General features: G+C 41.5%; 1 protein-coding gene across 5 annotated transcripts in view; it reads right to left on the bottom strand.

Annotated features, from left to right (window-relative positions):
* Window positions 1–21167, bottom strand: part of TRIO (trio Rho guanine nucleotide exchange factor) — a 269555-nt gene that overhangs the window by 149678 nt on the left and 98710 nt on the right. For all 5 annotated transcript variants that reach the window (XM_020781274.3, XM_020781278.3, XM_072998502.2 and 2 more), the window contains exons 6-8: window positions 18594–18716; window positions 6694–6885; window positions 2225–2356 (exon numbers count right to left, since the gene is read on the bottom strand). In XM_020781274.3, coding sequence (XP_020636933.3) covers window positions 2225–2356; window positions 6694–6885; window positions 18594–18716 — 447 coding nt within the window. The remainder of the gene's footprint in view (window positions 1–2224; window positions 2357–6693; window positions 6886–18593; window positions 18717–21167) is intronic.

Below are 21167 nucleotides of genomic sequence, written 5' to 3'. Positions count from 1 at the left end.
AACTTCCAGCTCACCAGAGCAGTTTTTTAGGAGACACAGAGGAGTACAGGAGAAGGAAGAACCACAAAGATCACTTCCCAACCATCGTCCAGTGCTGGGTTCCTCCAACTCTTTGCTAAGCTCAATTCCGCATTCAATTCAATACAGTGGTGCCTCACTTGACGACGTTAATCTGTTCCAGCGAAATTGCTGTAGAGCGAAATCGTCGTCAAGCAGGGGGAAAAAACCCATTGAAAACCGCTCAATGCGTTCCAATGGGCTAAATACCTAATCGTCCAGCGAAGATCCTCCATAGGGTGACCATTTTCCGGTGCCTGTCTTGCAAAAAATCCGTCCTAAAAACAGCGGGGAGCCATTTTGCACAGCGGGCGGCCATTTTGAGAGCTGCCGATCAGCCGTTTTTAAACCACTGTTAAGCGAAAAATCAGTTCCCAAAGCAGGGAACCGATCATTGTAAAGCTATTTTCTCCCATTAAAACATTGTTTTGCGATCGCTATAGCGATTGAGAAGGAAAGGGTGTAAGAATAATAGGAGAATGCTCCTATTAGAGCAAATCTTGGGAGATATGAGCTAATATTAATGAAGTGATCTGCTATAAGTAATTTTGAGTACATTTTGGACGCTTCATACCATTCTCTTATCGATAACACATTTTTAAAAAAACAAACAGTAATGAAAAAATAACAAAAATACAGAGCAACATGTGAATAAAATAAGGTATTACATTTTTAATATTGTAACTAGTTACCGCAATACCTTCTTAAAGACACCAATTGGAAGGAATTACTTTTAAAAAGTACTCTTCCATGTTGTGATTCAGACACCAGTGCCACAAAATGTGATTAATTGTAATGAGAGCAGCAACAGTCTTGATCACTAATGCAAAAGGATTTTTTTAAAAAAAACAACCCTGAAAAAACAAGCCTCTGAAAATGTAACATATTTTTCAAGAACTCTATTAAAAATGGTAGCTGCTTACATCAGCTGGCATAACATAGAACAGTGGTTCTTAACCTTTGTTACTCAGATGTTTTTGAACTGCAACTCCCAGAAGCCCTCACCACCAACTGTGCTGGCTGGGTTTTCTGGGAGTTGCAGTTCAAAAACATCTGAGTAACCCAAGGTTAAGAACCAGTGACATAGAACATCTTGCACAATACAGAAGCACATTGGTATAAAGGGGGATGCTGGATGAGATTTCCTTGGTATTCACGGACTGGGGATACTGGAAATGATTCTTAGTCTTCCTATGCAATGAATGGATTTAAAGAAGTAAGATCATGGCTGATCAAAATTTTATTGGAGAAGACTTAACATACACATGACAGATCCTGGAAAGAAAGGCAGGCCAAAAGGTTTAGTCTAATGTCTTGGTACCCAGAGGGGAAACCAAACTTTTTTTTACAACATCAATTATTTTTCTGTATTAAGAGATACTCCTCAAGTTTCTTGTTCTTGGGTGAGCAGAGTATAGGTCTAGTGGTGCCTGGTGCTTGGAGTTACTCCTTGCAGATAAGCCTGCTATATAAATATGTGATAGAAAAAGAGCCATCATCCCTCTTGTTCTTCCTAAAGCTCCATGGTAAGTATTAAGATGATTTAGGAAGAAGCACCTGGGTTGAAGGGAGAAAAGAGCAGAATGCTGAGAATACTCTAGGTAGGAGATCCAGAAGAAAGATTACAAATGAAGAAATTCTAGATATGCTAGGAACACAAATAGGAAATAATAAAACCCTGAGAAAGGACATATATCTAGGTAACAAGTCTGTAAATTAGCTTAGCAGAATTTAATAAAATCTACAGCTGGCATGTTATGTTGATAGCCAATATAATAAATACAACTCACCTCCCCCCTCAATAAGTTTTGTGAAACAGAAACGTACACTTACTATAAATAACATTTACTTATTATCAAACCTAATATTAGCAAGTTTTTCATTTGTGGCCATCTGAACATTTCACACCTCAAACAGTACCTGTTATGGATATATTCTCCACAGGGAGCTGCACTCTGTCAACTCCCTAAAAAAAGGAAATGCTGGAATGCATGTTTGTGAATCAAATACAGTTTAGGTATGCACTTAAAATATCCTTGCAACATACTTCCTCCCAAAACAAGGAGAGGGGAATGTGAAAGTATTACGCCCACTGTGAAGAACCCTTCCGTTATTGTTACAAATTGCAAAGAACCCATTTCAAACCATGGAACATATTGTTGCCTACCTCAGAATATGCCAAGGTAATATGTTCATAGATTCCTTGGTGGTGGTGGATGGCGTCCTCCAAATCCTGCAGTTCTGAGGGAAGCTCTACTTCACCACAGGCCTTGCACCATGAGTCCACATTGCTCATGTACTAGAAGGAAAGAAATTTCCAGACATTCACAAGCATGCCTCAGTTCAGAAAAATGATCAGATTTTACTGGGTAAACAACGGTGACTAAAGAGTAGGCCAGTCACTTTGAAGGTTAGCTTTTTATCCATTGTCTTGACCGCTTGCCTGCAAATCCCTGCATTCTTCTACCGAAGAGTGCTCATTTAGTTTGTGTGGAAAAGCAGGAAAACTACTAGGAACCCCTGGCTGCTCGTATGAATTCAAATTTAGATCCACTCTTCCTTCAGATGGTATTGGGGGGGAAAAAAAAGGAATGTGAGTTTATTTTGCTATCCTCTGAAAAGGAGAGGCGGTTGTTAGCAAGAAAAAGCAACACTTCAGTAAAATGAGAATGCTTTGTTAACTGAGGAGGGACTTGAGAGAGGAAGCAAACACACATGGAAGCACTAAAAAAAAATCTGAAGCCAAACCTCAATTCACATGCGAAACAGGACAGTTCCAAATGCATCCAAAATCCTTAAAAGGGTTCAGCTGCAATCTCTGGCAGCAGAAAATCCTATCAAATCATGTTTTCTGTTCTCCTCACCATTAATACAGATTCAAAAAAAAATCTATATACAGTACATAGTGTTAACTAGATAGTTTATAATTCATGGCTTGTTTTCCTGTGGAGAAAGTACTACAGTTAAGCACCCAAACATACAGCAGAACAAACGATAAGGCTGATTCAATTAAGTTTTAAACAGACTTCTCTGTGTTCTATTTTTATTTCTCCCTAAGTTGGCTTTACACAGAAATAATAAAATAATCATGTGCCGTCAAGTCATTTTTCAGGGTTTTCCAGGTAGAGAACATTCAGAAGTGGCTTAACGATCCCTTTTGGGGGTGTCCTGAGACTCTGCAGCTTGCCCAAGGCTACACAGGCTGGCTCTATTCGCAGGAGCCACAGTGGGGAAACCAACACCCAACCTCTGGCTCCGCAGCCAGATACCTAAACCACTGAGCTGTCCAGCCAGTTTAAAAACCCTGAACTATCCAAAATTAAAAAGAAATCTATGAACCTATTAAGCTGCCTTCTATCTGCCCTATAAACATGTTAGCAAGGCCATATATTAGGACCGCCGCCTTACTGCTGGAAAAAGTGTCACTAGACTTGGTCAGACTTTCTTCTAAGTATGCTGTCAGGTACGATCAATTATAAAAACAATATCCACGTGTATTCTCTCCTTGAGTTGACTATCACAAGAGGCACAATGGGGACTAGAACTCCCAGCCCCTAATTCCACAGCCAGATACCTAAACCATGCAAAAACAAATAAACCCAAACAGTTTTTCCTTTTACCAAGTTAGGCACTTCTACCACAAGGACCAAGGGGATGGAGATGGGGGATGGACCATAATATCCATTTATAAATTGGCTGAAAGTGAGGCATATTTGCTCAGAAACACTCAAACATGAATATTTGCTTCCAACATGAAGCACACTTAAATAGGTTACTGTGATCAGATGGTCAGAAAAAGCCCCAGCAAGTTTGAGGGGAAATTAACATTCTATATTAAGGGCTGTCGTTTTGCTCGGGATTGGGCATAGAGGTGCTCTGGATACCACAGAAACCTTGGCACAGGACCACTTCCATTCAGTGGCAATTGTGGCAGATCTCTGTGGCACAGATGTTCATCAGATTGTTCAGCTGTCCTACCTTCAGCACAAAACCTCTCACAGCATTTTAGAAATGCACCCCAACGTAGTTGTGCCTAGGGCACAGGGAACAGCAGCCACACTTCTGGCCAATGGAGGCAGCACATGAATGAAAGTGGCACATGTCAGACCATGTGCCAGCATTCTGCAATTCAGACAACATAGCAACAGGTTCTTGTTCTGGTTGCATGCATGCAGCATAACATTGAAAAACCATAGCAGATCTGTCTCTATACAATTTCAAACTATTGACATGATACATAATAGTTTTTTTCCCCAGAATCAAGCATTTTGACAAGGTAATTGAGAGTTCACAATTTTTGAACAACTTTCCCTGGTCCTTCCCAGACGACATCAAGTTTAAAGGGTCTGAGTGGGTTTAGCACAAGTACCAAATCACTTACTGTCTTAATAACCTAAACCATGACAGCACATACAGCCCACAGCCCCTATACCATGTTTTCCCGAAAATAAGACAGGGTCTTATATTAATTTTTGCTCCAAAAAACACATTAGGGCTTATTTTCAGGGGATGTTTTATTTTTTCATGTACAACAATCTACATTTATTCAAATACAGCCACATCATCTTCTTCTGGTTGCTGCACAATGGTGGAGGGCAATGTTTCACTTAACTGGGGCTTATTTTGGGGGTACGGCTTATATTTCAAGCATCCTGAAAAATCATATTAGGGCTTATTTTCAGTTAGGTCTTATTTTCAGAGAAACCGGGTATTACCAATATCAATTATTCTAGGAAGCTACTGAGGATAGATAAGCCTTCCCTCTCTCATGTGATCTTCTACCACACACAAACTCATTCATGCAAATGTACAAATAGAATAATACTCATAAACCATCATGGAACAAACATACACACGGATGGGAGAATGTGTGAGTGGGGAAAGTTAAGCATGCAGCCTCAGGTTCATCCAACAGCTGTTTGGCAGGCTTTTCATGGGGAAAGGGGTGCTTCCCACCACAATCTCCCCTCCCCACCGCTGTTTGACGACATTGGGGAGGGAAGCATGGTGAGCAGGAAGATTGTGATGGGCCAGCACAGGAACTGGAATACTTGACCATAGATTGCACCAGCCAAAATATCTAACATGTGTTCCATCTGGCATGCTCTGTGATCATCTGGAAGTGGAGATGTTGATCTTGAAGTGTGAAACATGATTAGGTTTAACTAAGAGGCTGTGATAAGGTTTGCTGTTGTTCTATAATAGGGAAAAGAACTCTAGTGGCAGCAGCATGAAGAGGGAGGAATTGAGAGGATCTCTAGAACACAGGTGGGCCACATGTAGTAGCAGGACATGAATTGTGCAGATCAGATCTGGATTCCAAATGGGCTGGAGCACAACCTTTTGCTGCAGCAGGATTCAGCCAGTAAAAAGGAAAAACTCAGTACATTTCCCTCTCTTATTTAGGTCAACAAAAGCACAACCAAGCAACACCATGAACTGCAGTCCAGACCAGCAACACAGATGTGGCATTTACAAGTCAGAAGCTCATTCACTTAAGGAAGACATGTTCTAGTTATAGAAACAGCCCCTTAGGGAAACACAAGGAACATTTATCTCTGTTTCTCACTAGTCTACTTGCGGCTGTATGTGAGTTAGAAGTTACTTTAAATAGCTGAGAATGCCTGCAGCTAAAGGCCACAGTCAAAAATTTGCCTTAGGTTAAACTTTTAATTTTAGTCTTTTCTACCAGTATCCGCCATTTGCTAACGATGCTTCACGAGCCCTGTGAAAGCATTGTTAGGCTGTGTAACTGTTATGATACTATCCAAGTTGGGGTGGGGTAGCAGCAAAAGCCATCAGGCTTGTCTGTGCCCCTTCCTCATTCAAAACTCAGTTGTGAAATCCAGTCACTATTAGAGATGTGCATATTTGTGTTTCAGAATTCCCAAAGCCTGGGAATTCTGGGAGTTGTAGTCCAAAAATACAAGCAAACTCTGCCAAACACCTATTGTCGATGTGTTTGCCTGTTAATAAGGCACCACCTATGGCTTGCGGTGACGACGAGTTCTCAAAGCAGTTGCAAGTACTCTTGCCTTGACAACCCTTTCCCACCAGAAACCCTGCCCCTTGCTTGGAGTGAGAGAAGAGCTCTGCATGCCCCCATTTTCCTCACAGCAGTGCCAAGACTATGTGTGTTCTGCAGTGAAAAGAAAGAAAGCTGAGAGGTGGATTTTCTCCTCCCCACCAGCAAAAACAAAGCATGGAGAACGAGTTCAGCAGTGAATACTTGAGCTCCTGGTCTAAAGCGAGGAACGATCTAAAGTCATAGCTTCTGGGACGACTGACCAACACCATAGTCACAGCGAAGCCATTTATTTATCTGTGTGTGTTCATTTGTATACTACATTTATATTTTGCCCTTCCTCAGACAAGCCCAAGACGGACAACGTGGTTCTCCTCCTCCACACTGTACTTCATAATAACCCTGTGAGAGATGTCAATTTGAGAGAGAATGACTGGCCAGAGGGTGTCCAGTGAGGCTCTTTTAAGTACAGCAAGCACTTCAACTGCTACACCTCAGTGGCTTTCTTTTTTCCCACAAGAGAAACAGAGCTCAGATTCCAAATCCACCAAAGACTAAATGAGACTGCGAGAAACAAGGCTCCCCACCATTTGCTCTGTGGAGTTACTGACCTGCTCAGCTTTCTGGTGGAAAATGGCTGACATATCCAACAAGGTGCTGCGTTCATCGAGGGCTGCAGCAAATGCTTTCCATTCTTGCTCCAGCTGGCTAGCAATTTGCTTGATCTGCTGTGAAGCATAGTGACCAGACTCTACCAAACGGTTGGCTACAGACATGATGCGATTTATGTTCACATACACATTCTACAAGAAAGAGCAGACAAACATGTTAGGCAGGAGTATTAAATATGTTAAAAACTCAAAGACTGAAGAGAAACAGTAATCTTCCCCAAATGAAACAATTTTTGCTCATCCCCATATATTCTTTTAATCATGGCTATGGGCAATACATGGAAACACCATGCAAGTTCAGCATCCTGGAAAAGTCTCCACCTTTATTATTTTAAAAAATGATACAGCTGAAGACACCTCTAATATGCTGAATTCAATACCTAGTAAAAATGTTGAGCTTGCAGAGAAAATATAACAAAACGTAACTTTCATTACTGGTATCTTAGAACACATGAAAATGTGACAATGTCCAATGGGAAAAAACAACAACAGACTGCACATCGTTGCTCTTCAAACCTGACACAGACTATGATACAGCATTTCTTTAGCTGAACCTGCATTGCAAAGCAACATGTGGAAGAAGACCAACTTTTAAATACATCAGGATAAAGAAACAGAATCTTCAAACCACTACAGGTAGAAATAAAACAAAAGCCCACAACCTGAATTGCACCCTGTGTGCTCTAAAACGTTATCTTCTGAGGTCAGCAACATAGCTGAACCTAACAGGAAGTGGCAGGCAATTCCCTGGATAGCTGGCATCACTCTGCATAACTGCCTACAGTGAATGGAATTACTTTTCATGATACTGTAGCTACTTTCCAGAGAACACTACAGACAAAGATACCAGCCATTTCTGTATCTCTGAGGTGGGTCCCATTGCCCTCCTCAGAATCTAGGGTGGCAGCGGCACATATTGTGGTGACAAAAACCCATGACATTCCTTTGGGGACAAAGTGTGACAGGAGAATGCAGTTTAATTTAAATTAAGATTCTACATGTGTTGAATTTACTTTTCTTCCTCCTGACCCCATATCCTTTAATCCTTCTGTATCATGACCTACATCTTAGACTGTTAGACTAAGGGTAGGGACTTTCCTATTATTAGAGATCTGCACATTTATGTATTTGGACTGCCTGGGGAATTCTGGGAGTTATAGCCCCCCCCCCAAAAAACACAATTCCACACAACTCTACTTACTACCTATATTCTGAGAGCCTTTTTGGCTGAAGGGTACAGCATCAATACAATAAGTAAGAGTGTAGGCAACATACAAGTCCAATAGATAAAAATAAATAAACAATAAAATAAATAAACTTCAGGGCACCAAAGAGACAAAGGTAAGAATTAAGAACTGCAACAAGCATATAGCTCAAACCTTTCTACAATATGGCATCAACTTCCCTGCATAAATGAAAATGAAATTCTAGTTCCAACATAGGTACTGAACCTGTGTTTGTACACTGTATCACTTCAGAAAGCAGACGGGCATTCACATGACTGGAAGCATCTTTATTTAAAATAAAAGCCTTCAGAGGTAAACCTATTCTAGGTTACAATATTTTCACCTAATCAGACATCTGGGGATGTTTGTTTAGGTCTCATTAAGTGGTGACTGTACGTGACCTCTGATGAAAAATAACTTAAACTAAAATGCACGATCCACACCACTAAACTCAGCTATAGCATTTCCTGATGTAGAAAAACACCTTAAATAAGACACTTTGGAGCCATAAAATGTTATAATCTGATCAATTTTGGATTCTGAAACAGAGAATTACAAATACTGACAACATCACTAGGTGGCACTGTATCCAGCCCACCCCTCCATAAGACATTTAGCTAACAGGAGATATAGTGGCACAAACGTTTTCATATGCTAAAAATACGAGTTGTTTACAGTCCAGAACTGAACATGCTACTTGTTGATATAGCCCAAGAGCAAATATCTTAGTTGATACAATTTTTTCATCTTAATATGTCAGATGGAAAAGTCTCCAATGGCAGGGAATGGTGACTTTTTGACAAGGGTAACTCCTATCAAGTCCAAAATGTATTGACATGCCACATTAGTGTTCACTATGATACAACAAAATAAACTCTGGTACAATACAATAGCCCCTTTTGCTGTATTTTTGCACTACAGTCTGGCTGAAATCCTGCTCAGGTAGGTAAGTTACACTGCATAAGGCTTATGATGTCAACAGATTTAACTTACATGCAGAATATATCATGTGAAAGGCTGGACTGGATGAATCGCAAGCCGGAATTAAGATTGCTGGAAGAAATATCAACCTCAGATATGCAGATGATACCACTCTGATGACAGAAAGTGAGGAAGAATTAAAGAACCTCGTAATGAGGGTGAAAGAGGAGAGCGCAAAAAATGGTCTGAAGCTCAACATAAAAAACCCCTAACATCATGGCCACTGGTCCCATCACCTCCTGCCAAATAGAAGGGGGAGATATGGATGCAGTGACAGATTTTATTTTCTTGGGCTCCATGATCATTGCAGATGGAGACAGCAGCCACAAAATTAAAAGACGCCTGCTTCTTGGGAGGAAAGCGATGACAATCCTAGACAGCATCTTAAAAAGCAGAGATATCACCTTGCCGACAAAGGTCCATATAGTCAAAGCTATGGTTTTTCCAGTAGCGATGTATATGGAAGTCAGAGCTGGACCATAAAGAAGGGTGACCACTGAACAATTGATGCTTTTGAATTGTGGTGCTGGAGGTGACTCTTGAGAGTCCCTTTGATTGCAAAGAGAACAAACCTATCCATTTTGAAGGAAATCAACCCTGAGTGCTCACTGGAAGGACAGATCCTGAAGCTGAGGCTCCAGTCCTTTGGCCATCTCATGAGAAGAGAAGATTCCTTGGGAAAGTGTGAGGGCAAGAGGAGAAGGGGACGACAGAGAATGAGATGGCTGGACAGCATCATCAAAACTACCAACATAAATTTGAGCCAACTCTGGGAGGCAGTGGGAGACAGGAGGGCCTGGTGTGCTCTGGTCCATGGGGTCACGAAGAGTCGGACACGACTTAACGACTAAACAAGTACAACTTCTATCTCAAGGCACCCCCAGTTCCTGTGTAATTCCTTTCACCACCAGGAACCTGTGAGGGTCATGGGATGAGAAGAGGAAGTCTTAAATTACCAAAAATCACAGCCACCAGTGATGTTATATGAGTGGTGGCATTTTTTAAAATTAAAGTCTTCTTCCTCCCTTCCCATGTCTCCCATGGGTTTCCAATAATGAAAGAGACTACCATGGGAGCTGTGAATGCCTCGGGACCGAAGTGGGAAATATTAAATGTCCGAAAAACTGTCCCAGTCCCAGGATTTCAGTCTCTAGTTGAGGGGAGAAAAAACACTTTGTATGCAGAAGGTCAAAGGTTCGACCTTTGGCATCTCCAAGGAGGGCTGCAAAGAACTCCTGTCTGAAACCCTGGAGAGCTCCTAGTAGCCAGCAGAGATCGGCCTTCCTTAAACTGGCACCCTCAGGATGTATTTGAGAAAGCTACAGTCTGTCATTCTATCAGCAGTCAAATGGCTATACCGGCTAGGGATTGGAGCAGTCATGTGTATTCCAACCTATCTGGGGAAGCTGGTGCACACACTACTGAACTAGACAAACTGACAGTCTAACTTATAGAAGGCACCTTCCCATGTCTGTTCCTTTTAAGATGTGTGGTATATCTAAAAGAAAAACACAATCCATTTTTTAACCACAAGCAACTATAACTGGCTGCCTTCACTTCTAGCTTCTAGAGGGGTGGAATGAAAACCCAACCCGGATGGGCACAGTGCCAATTCCATTTTCTGCGCAAATTTGCTGCCACCTGCTTTCATTAATTTGAAAAAAAGAAATACACAGTTGCTTTTGGGCAAATGCCTGCATTAAATATGTTTGGTGGTGGTAGTGAGCCACAGGTCACACTGCACCTTGGACCCAGGCGATGAATAGAAGCTGTTGTCAATAATGTGCCTCTTGTTTTATGCAACCTCCAAAGGACCTTTGGAGGGCTTATGAACAGCTTATTCAATCAGCCTCAGGTGACAGGTTTCCAAAATAAAAAAAGAATATTGCAACTAAAAGGGGACTTGATCTCACTTGGAGTGGAGAGTAACTTCAGGCTGCCAGTTCTTGAACTGATGTAGTTACCTCACTTGACCTTGCAGCTTTATGCCATAGAGCAGCTGCATGCAGATCTCAGCTGAAATACAACTACATACACCAAAAAAAGCATCCCAAGAAAGCTGGCACAGCACACTCCTTTTCCTAGCAAAAGACTACAGGACACCAGCAGGAAAGGGATGGCTTGAGCAGGGAACCCAAGTCTCATTTGCTAGGCTTGCAGTATGAGGTTTTCCTTCCTTTAAAGTTTGCAGTGGTTCTCTTCAAGCACGGTAAACGTCACAACATATGGGTCTGGTCTCCTGCTGTCTGCTGCAGCTTGTTTGTTCTTTCCTTCAACCTCCAGTCACCGCCATTTGCATCACAGTACATGCAGGCCCTCTGCTCTCCCGCTCAGAGCAAAGCAGCACCCAATCTGGAAGGTGACGAGAAATTAGCCGGAGCCCACAAATGTCCACTACAACCTGTACTTTCCCAGGGGCTCAAAACCGACAGACCAGTGCTTGTCAGGATCTCATGGTGTCACAAAACATTCCAAAAGAAAGTGTAAAGAGGGTGAGCACTTTTACCTAAGAAACCCTGGGAAGCATTCAGCAAATGATCTTTGTAAGATTTTGTTTCAGAAGTATCACAAGCAACGTTCTACTGTATTACAGTTCCTTGCATGTGGCCAATCTTCAAATCTTTTAGATATGTCATCTGAAAAGGCAACAAGGAAGGGTAAAACCCCTCTGCTAACAGCTACAGCTTGCCCCTTATTGTTAAAATTGAAGCAGGGGGCAAGCTGGCATTTTATCATGCCACTCTCCACACCTTCTTATTACTGGAGGCAAGCATTCAAAATTCTGCTTCCTGTGGCAGCAGAGTCAATAGACGAGTCGTAACAAAAAACGGAGGTTGCCATGTTGGTAATTTTTTAAAAAAGTCCCCAAATCCATAGTCGGGTAAATATTTTTACCTGGCTAATTTAAAAGGCATACAAATATGTTTGAGCTTTTGAGATCTTAATTGAATTATACAATACAGTGGTGCCTCGCTTAACGACGATAATCCATTCCAGGAAAATCGCCATTAAGCGAAAACATCGTAAAGCGAAATAAAAAACCCCACTGAAACGCACTGAAACCCGTTCAATGCGTTCCAATGGGGTAAAAACTCACCGTCCAGCGAAGATCCTCCATACGGCGGCCATTTTCGCTGCCTGTATAGCGAAGAATCAGTCCCTAAACACAGTGGGGAGCCATTTTAATTACCGGCAGCCATTTTGAAACCACCGATCAGCTGTTCTAAAAACATAGTTTTGCGAAGAATTGGTTCCTGAAGCAGGGAACCGATCATCGCAAAGTGAAATTCCCCCCATTTAGACCATCGTTTTTCAATCACAATTGTGATCGGAAAAAGATCGTTGTAAAGCAGATTCGTCATAATGCAGGGCAATCATAAAGCGAGGCACCACTGTAATTGAGTTGGAAGGAGCCTATAAGGCCATCAAGTCTAACCCCCTGCTGAATGCAGGGATCTAAATCAAAGCAGATCTGACAAACGTTTGTCCAACTTTCTCTTGAATGCCTCCAGGTTTGGGAGCGCTTCAGATCTCTTCATCAGGCAAGATGTTACAAAATGGAAGGGGAGGAAAAAAGGAGAGATGATCTTAAACTCATGTAGTCTGCATGTTATCTGAGATGTCATGTGAAGGGTCTGCAGACTCTCTAACAGGGATCATACGATGAGATGGCATTAGCTCTAGGCTTAATGGGAGCACAAAAAGCCAAACAACTAGGCAGGCTTTATATTTTCAAGGTGGCTGAAAGCTCAATTGGTCAGCTGTACCTAGTGTCTAGAGGCATGGCCCGCCTCAGAAAATAAAGTCCAGTGTCATATGGTATAAAACCCTCTATCACATGAATGCTGAATATACAGTATTCTACAGCTGATCATAAGCTGATTTATACTGCATACTTATATTAGTATAGTTTCACTTTCCACTATTTTGTATAGAATGAGAAGCAAAAGGCTGCAGGTGCTTTGGTTAGAAAAAAAGATACATTGGAAGATGTGGGGCTGGCAGAACAAATCCACCCCATATAAGAACTGAAAACTGTTTCCAGCACTGGTTCAGGGCAAACGGGGTTATTATTTTAAAACTTCACTGGCTGTACACAAAGCTTATTTAAAATTCCTGGCTGTCCCACTTTGCTGAATACAGCACAACAGTTCCCTTTTTTTCTAAATTTCTATGTGAGGAGATGGAGAAGAAAACACAAACCAACACTAACCACACAATCTCCAGTCCATCTTATATACTATATTTACACAGAATCTTTTTAAAATGTTGTGATATGGAAACATCTCCTGAAGATATCCTGGCTTCTATGAAGATTTTATTAAGTGTATTATTGCATGGGGGTGGTGGTGCAGAAAGATGTGGAAAAGAAATAAAGACAGGTAAATCATCTCCCTTGAAGGCCAATTGAAAATGTTTTCCTCCAAACATGAAAAGTCAGGTGACTACATGTTCTCACCTCATATTACAAGTACATGATTCAAAAAAAAAAAATCAAAGTCACAACAGAAACCCTTAAAAGCAACCTTTGTCTCACTTTGTTATCACATTTCCTGGCCTTACACAAGCAAGTGGATATTGTGGGCAATACTGTAGTTCTACTCTTGCAGAACCATAAAACAGGAGCAGGGAACCTGGGGTCCTTGTTGAACTCATATCGGCTCCAGTCAACTTAACAAAGGTCTGATATGATGGGAGTTGTAGTTCTAAAGCTCAGGAGTAAACTCACTCCTATGCTATGAACCATATGGACAACATGGGATTACTATCAAACACTCATGGAAGTTTAAGCCTGCCAAACTCCACCTCATCTACTACAGTGGTGCCTCGCTTAACGACGATAATCTGTTCCAGGAAAATTGCCGTAAGCGAAAACATCGTAATGCGAAATAAAACCCCCCCACTGAAACGCATTGAAACCCGTTCAATGCATCCCAATGGGATAAAAACTCACTGTTCAGCAAACAGCCTCCATATGGCAGCCATTTTTGCTGCCTGTATAGCGAGGAATCCGTCCCTAAACACAGCGGGGAGCTATTTTAATTACTCAGTGGCCATTTTGAAACCGCCGATCAGCTGTTAGAAAAACATTGTTTTGTGAAGAATCAGATCCCGAAGCAGGGAACTTATCATCGCAAAGCGAAATTCCCCCATTTAGACCATCGTTTTGCGATCGCAATTGTGATCGCAAAAAGATCGTCGTAAAGTGGATTCATCGTAATGCGGGGCAATCGTAAAGCGAGGCACCACTGTATCTTGCATAAGTGCTTAAGATACATGTTTGTATCTGATGTGAAAGCCAAATGGGATTACACACTACATGCTCATGATCAAATCTTCCACATTCATGCATTCATTCATTTCAAAGCTGCTGCAGTGGGGGCTAAATTGGGTAAACTGCAAGGAAACGGGAGAGAGGAAACATTTACCTGCTGTGTCTCCCAAGGCATTGCCCCTGCACTACTTTTAGCCTCAGAGAGAAACAGTGCAGGAACCTGCTCTGAAATTCAAAACAGAAAATGGGGAAGTATGATGAGGTTAGTTTATTTGAAATTTATACCCCAATTTTCTTTTTTCTTTTTCTAAAAACAGCTGGATCTTGTGGGAGGAGCCTATGACAATCCCTTCCCACACCAATGTTCCCTTGAATTTGTGGAGGGATAATGCTGATCTGGGAAAGAAAGACAGAGTCCAGTCTGTTCAAGAATCAATGCAGTTCTGGAGAAGAGGACAATAAAGGAAGAAGAATACAGATAAGAAGAGGAGGATTACTGCAAGAGGTCCCAACTATGGTGGTGGGAAACACAGTCGATTTGTATTTTGGTTTATGTATTTTATGTTTATGTTGTAGTTAAAATAAATAAATTTACAAAAAAAATATGGGGAAAAAAGCCTATACCACTAGCTATGCCAACCAGGATTTCTGGGAGCTGTAGTCCAAGAACATCTGGGGACCCAAAGTTGGGAACCACTGATCTAGAGGACCAGAGAGAACAAAGATCACTAGAAACTTGAGATGGGGGTACTCATATTTGTATACACAGCTGGCCACTTGGGAGCTGTGTAGGGAGACTCATCCTCCCTGCCCCTGCCTGGAGTGGCTAGCTGAGTGAGAAGAGAGCAGCGCTCTGGGAGTGACTGGAAGGATGAACAAGGGTGCTGGTGCTGGCGGACACATAAGTGGATGGCCCAGTCCCAGGGGTCAGGTCCTCATTAAGTCCAGCTGCGCAGGATATTCATATACAAACATGAATACCCCCATCTCTACTACTGTGTTTCCCCGAAAATAAGACAGGGTCTTATATTAATTTTTGCTCCAAAAAACACATTAGGGCTTATTTTCAGATGTTTTATTTTTTTCATGTTCATTTATTCACATCTACCCTGTTTCCCCGAAAATCAAACCTAACCTGAAAATAAACCCTAGCAGGATTTTTCAGGGTGCTCGTAATATAAGCCTTGCCCAAAAAAATAAGCCCTAGTTAAGTGAAACCCTGCCCTCCATCATTGTGCAGCAACCAGAAGATGACATGACTGTATTGAATAAATGTAGATTGTTGTACATGAAAAAAATAAAACATCCCCTGAAAATAAGCCCTATTTTTTTGGAGCAAAAATTAATATGAGACCCTGTTTTATTTTCAGGGAAACAGGGTACTCCTGTCATCTTCCTCTGGTTGCTGTACAATGGTGGAGGGCAGGGCTTTACTTAACTAGGGCTAATTTTGGGGGAAGGGCTTATATTATGAGCACCCTGAAAAATCATACTAGGGCTTATTTTCAGGTTAAGTCTTTTTTGGGGGAAAACGGGTAGAAGCCAATGAACACAGGAGCCAAGCTATACTCTGTATCCTTACTAAATTAATCTGGGAATTCACATTAGCATATGCGATGTTATGCTTTTGTGTTTTGTTTTGTTTTTTTGCTTTTTTGTTTGTTTTTGTGTGTTTTTTATTTTTTTATTTTTCCTAAGACGTCACTAATTCTCACAAAAGCCCTGTAAAGGCAGTGAACCAGGTCAGGATAAAAGAGGGTGAGTGGACCAAGATCACCTTATGAGTTCAATGGATCACTGAGGACTAGAATCTTGGGTTCTGAAGTCCCAATTCAAGAAGCTGCCCACTACAACAGGGGTTCCCAAACTTGGGTAAACCAGGTGTTCTTAGGCTGTAATTCCTGGAAGGCTTCACCACCTGCTGTGCTGACTGAAGTTTCTGGGAGTTGTAATCCAAGAACACTTGGGGTTCCCAAGATTGGGAACCACTGCATTACACCACAGTGGTTCTCATAAAGGTTAGTCACAGTTTATTTTTTGGCTAGAGCTCTTAAATGTCCAACAAATAGCACGATACAGACAATTATGTCTCAGGTTTAAGGCACCTTACTGTAGACTGTGACTATACCTAGACTGCTATTTAGTAGCCATGGAACTGCTGGACTAGTAAACATACATAATGCCAGCTGGCCTCTACTGAAGACTCCTAGGGGTTGAATGATTAATGCACAAGCAGAGGAAAGCCAGCTGAATGTTCCCCTTTCACAGAACCCTCACCTAGAATGATCTCTTCAGACAAGTAAGCATTTGTTTCTGTTTTAATTCAATTCCTATCCTCTGCTTAGACTGTGCAAGATGCTAATTAACTTAATAATTAGTGCCTTTTAATGCAAGCAAGGGACGTGGTGGCGCTGTGGGCTAAACCGCAGAAGCCTGTGCTGCAGGGTCAGAAGACCAAGCAGTTGTAAGATCGAATCCACGCGACGGAGTGAGCGCCCGTTGCTTGTCCCAGCTCCCGCCAACCTAGCGGTTCGAAAGCATGCAAATGCGAGTAGATAAATAGGTACCATCTTGGTGGGAAGGTAAACAGCGTTCCGTGTCTAAATCACACTGGCCATGTGACCACGGAAAGATTGTCTTCGGACAAACGCTGGCTCTATGGCTTGATGAGCGCCGCCCCCTAGAGTCGGACACGACTTGACAAAAATTGTCAAGGGGAACCTTTACCTTTTTTAATGCAAGCAAACAACCACAGCCCTCTGCAAATAGCTACAAAGTAGTCCTACTAACTATTAAGAAGTTCAGAATTTCTGTCAGAACTGGTCATAGCCTTGAACCATAAACATCAATCTGGAATTGAGGCTGATCAGGATAAGACCATAAAAGCTTTAAAACATTGGCGTTTACTAGCATATTTGTCTAGGTCAGCTGGTTCCAGAAACAGCAGAATTAATTACAGGTATAGCTTCATTATTTACTTCATCAAGCGTATTTTGATCTTCCTTTGAGAGGCTCAAAACAAGATTGTATGGGGCATAAACACAGATCCCCATTCAAACTGAGACCAAGGTAACTCTACTGTAGTTTTAGAAATGCATGATTTCTGATGTTCTTTCAGAATCATAATCAGCACCTTCTGGTTCTGCTGGGTGCATACGAAAAAGTATTAAGCTGTTTATTCTACTTCCATTTAAAAGCAGCCGTCCGAACAGATGCTCCTGCAAACTTAATAGTATAACCCCAGTTCCATACCTTACAGAAATATCAGCATTAGCCTTTTATTTCTGCCCAACAATTCAATGCCCCAATGCCAAACATACATATTGAAATGATGCCTCTAAATTCTGCTGAACCTGGAAGGAGGCAATGTATAATACACTGCACTGAAGTCATTAGTCTTTGGCACAATTCCCTACTCACTACACACTCCTATAACCAAATTTATGAATAAGTGAAACACAGATTGCCTTTCCCATTTTATCGCTGCCTTGGCCTGCCTCTACCATTTCCATGCACTGAGTTATAGATTATAAACCCTCTGCCAGTATATGTAAAATACACTTTTGGGGACTATAGCTCCCATAATTCCACAGCCAACATATACAGTAGTCGTAGTTCCTAAAGAGTCCCTTAAAAGTAACTTTTTCAAATTCTGTCCTCTAAGTATGTACCTGGTATCAGCTCGCAAAACACTGGCTGGAATCCAGTTGTGTGATTACACAAATGGCACAACAGCCAGACTTCAACTGCTATGTGTTAAGAAATCTCCACAGGCATTACCTACTGAGTAGTGCAACTCGGCATGCAACAGATAATGTCTACAGAGATTTTCCAGTCTACAGCAATTCACATTTTAAAGATACAGTGTTTGTAACATAATGCAACAGGATTCCAGCCATTCTGGCTGAAATCTGGCTCAAGTAAATGTATGCCTGTTTATATGTCAGGCATTACAGCCAGGAAACAAGGACTGTGCAATTCAATTGCACAATTGGTCATGTGTTTTCCTGTGGTGACCGTTGAGCAGCATGCATGTCAAAGTGATTTGTCAACAGCACTTCCACCGTGCCATGATTTTCACTACTATCGAGACACCAACTAGTAAAAAGAGTAATAGTTGTATTCAGAAACCAATTAGAACACCTTGTGTGACTCAGACAAATCCAAGTTGCTCTGAGTCTCTTCCTCCCACTCGCTCTACTCTTGTTCATTTAGAGTGGAATTTATTCTTTGCTTTCTACCACATTGTATAGAGAGGGGTCCAAGGCACTGGTTCTGAACTCTATATATTTCTGCAATGTAAAGAACAAGATCCGTGTCAAGAACCAAATCTTGCTGCAGGTTCCAAAGATTCTTACCATACAGTTCATAGCGAAATGGTTGTGCTGTGTCTGGAGCTCCATGGCATGAGGGTGACTGGCTCCAATCTCCGTGTAGCTGTTCAAAAACAGGCCTTTGTTGTGTGTGATCCAATCAAACATCTGTGAGGGAACAGGAATGAAGGGTCATCAGAGAACATCTGCACATTTTTGACCACAGGACTTCTAAAGCATTACCTTAATTTCAGCAAAGCTGACGCACAGCTAACTAAACGAGAGCTTGGAAGTAACGGGTTACAAGTTAAGACAGTTACTTACAATGAGTCACTTTTTAAAAAATGAGAATGAGGGCGTAACCAAGTTAGATCCCAAAAGTCACGTAACATATGGGATAAGGCAGTAAATATGTTAGGGAGTGTAATAAGTAACCCCTTTCTTTTTACTTTTGTAGTTCAACACCAGTTGAGGCATTTTGAGCAGGTTTTCTTTTCCAGGTTATGTCTATTATATTTCCTAAGACACCCCGAAAACAGCAACAGAAGAGTATGTGGGAGGAAACAGATAACACATTAAACAAATACATTCCCTTTCCAACATTAATAGTAACAAATTCCTTTGAGGTTTTGCAACAAGATACTGTACACAATAAATTAGTTCTTTTAAAGCAACTTCGGAAGCCCTGTGGTAAACAGTAGCTTCTCAGGTGACTCTCGTAGCATGTAAAAACTGCCTCTAGGCAAACAGGCTGGGATACACACTGGTAAAAAAGAAAACTGGTTCCTTTGGGCCATGATTGATTCTGTCCCCAAATGATAACACAAGAACAGTAGCTCGCCAGAGAAAGAGTTAATAATATTTTTATATGCTTGTTTGTAAACCAGAATTTAAACAGAGAAGTACAAAGAAATAACCACTAATTGGTAGGTCCACTGTTTGTTAAAGTACAACACTCCACAACGGCCCAAAAATGCCCACTCTTACGTCTGAGAAAGTGGACTTGTCCACAAATGCTCACACTAAAATAGAGCAGCTAGTCTGTAAGGTACCATGGTTTTATCTTCTTTCTTTTTTAAAAAATTTGGTTTTGGCCTGATAAGCGTCAAAGTGTATCTTACAAGCATTCAGTTTTTCTGCTGCTATTGCTTTGATGAAACTGTGTTTCCCAAAAGCATGTGGAAATGCAGGAGGAAGAATCTCAGGATGAGGGCATGGTTCAAAGGTTTCTTAGTATCAAATAAAATAAGTTGCGACTAAATGAAAGAAGAGAGGACCATGAATCTAAGAGGTAAGGGGGAGAAGAACGCCCTCAATGTGCACTATTCCTAAAAGGGGTGTGTGTGTGTGATAGGTCTATTAGGTTAAATCAGGATAATACAAAAAAAGTTACTTCAGAATATTACTTGAATGGTAGTTATTAAGAAGATACTAGGAGGGATCAGAACTACAGTACCTTGAACCTAAGGAATTAAATTCACTGGATACCGCATTTCTCAGACATTTCAGGAGCCACTGCAGTAATTATATTGTGCATCACTGTGTACTACTTGAAGTGACAAAAGTAACTTCTCATATATAAGATGCAGACACTGACAGTGTCATCCAGCACAAGATTAATGAAGGCACAACTGGAAAACTTACTGCCTTTCAAGACATGATATTCATTCACCAGCATGACAAAGGGGCACTATATTGGATGCTCACCTTGCCACTCCCCATGTACTGCTTTGGAATTTGTGTGCTCAAAAGCATCAGACTGCAGAAATATGCATGTTTTGCTCTTATTGATATTTTTCTTTCACAAGCAATGAAACATGGCTTCTTAGGGATATCTCTGGGTCAACTACACACCTACTGGAGGTCTTCTGTCAGTCAAGGGTCCCAAAAAGGGAAATCTTTCCTCTGGCTGCTTCTGTTTATTTTGGGCCCGCAGGAATTTTCCATGTATCTGTATATGTATATAAATGGCAGAGGTTCTAAAAGATCTGGGCTCATCATGTCACATACAGTGGTGCCTCGCTTGACAACATTAATCCATTCCAGCGAAATCGCTGTATAGTGAAATTGTCATCAAGTGAAAGTTAAAAGCCCATTAGAATGCATTAGAAACAGGTTAATGCATTCTAATGGGCGAAATCCCTCATCATAAAGCAAAGATCCTCCATAGGGCGGCCATTTTCTGCTCCCTGTAGAGCAAAGAATCCGTCCCTAACACAGCAGGTAGCCATTTTGCACAGCGGGCAGCCATTTTGGAAACCCGACGATCAGCTGTTTTGATTGTCGTTAAGCGAAAAATCGGTTCCCGAAGCAGGGAACTGATCATCGTAAAGCGGATTTTTCCCATAGACACATCGTTTTGCAATCGCAATAGTGATCGAAAAAGCCTCATCGTACAGCGGATTCCTCATAGAACGAGGTAATCGTCAAGCGGGGCACCACTGTATTAAAACTCTTAACAACTTCCTCTGCTGGGCAGCCTCCAATTCACTGAGTGGCAGAAAGGCAGATATTGGTTAGGTAGCTGGGGCAGCCTTACCTGTGAGATGATTACCCTTGGTAGCATATTTGGGATGTTCTAAAAAGGCACCAAATGCATAGTCATTTACTCTATTATTG

Source organism: Pogona vitticeps, chromosome 4 (assembly GCF_051106095.1).
Source record: "Pogona vitticeps strain Pit_001003342236 chromosome 4, PviZW2.1, whole genome shotgun sequence".
NCBI classification, from domain to species: Eukaryota; Metazoa; Chordata; class Lepidosauria; order Squamata; family Agamidae; genus Pogona; species Pogona vitticeps.
The sequence above is the reverse complement of the archived record's forward strand: the minus strand, read 5'-3'. Positions and strand labels throughout refer to the sequence as shown.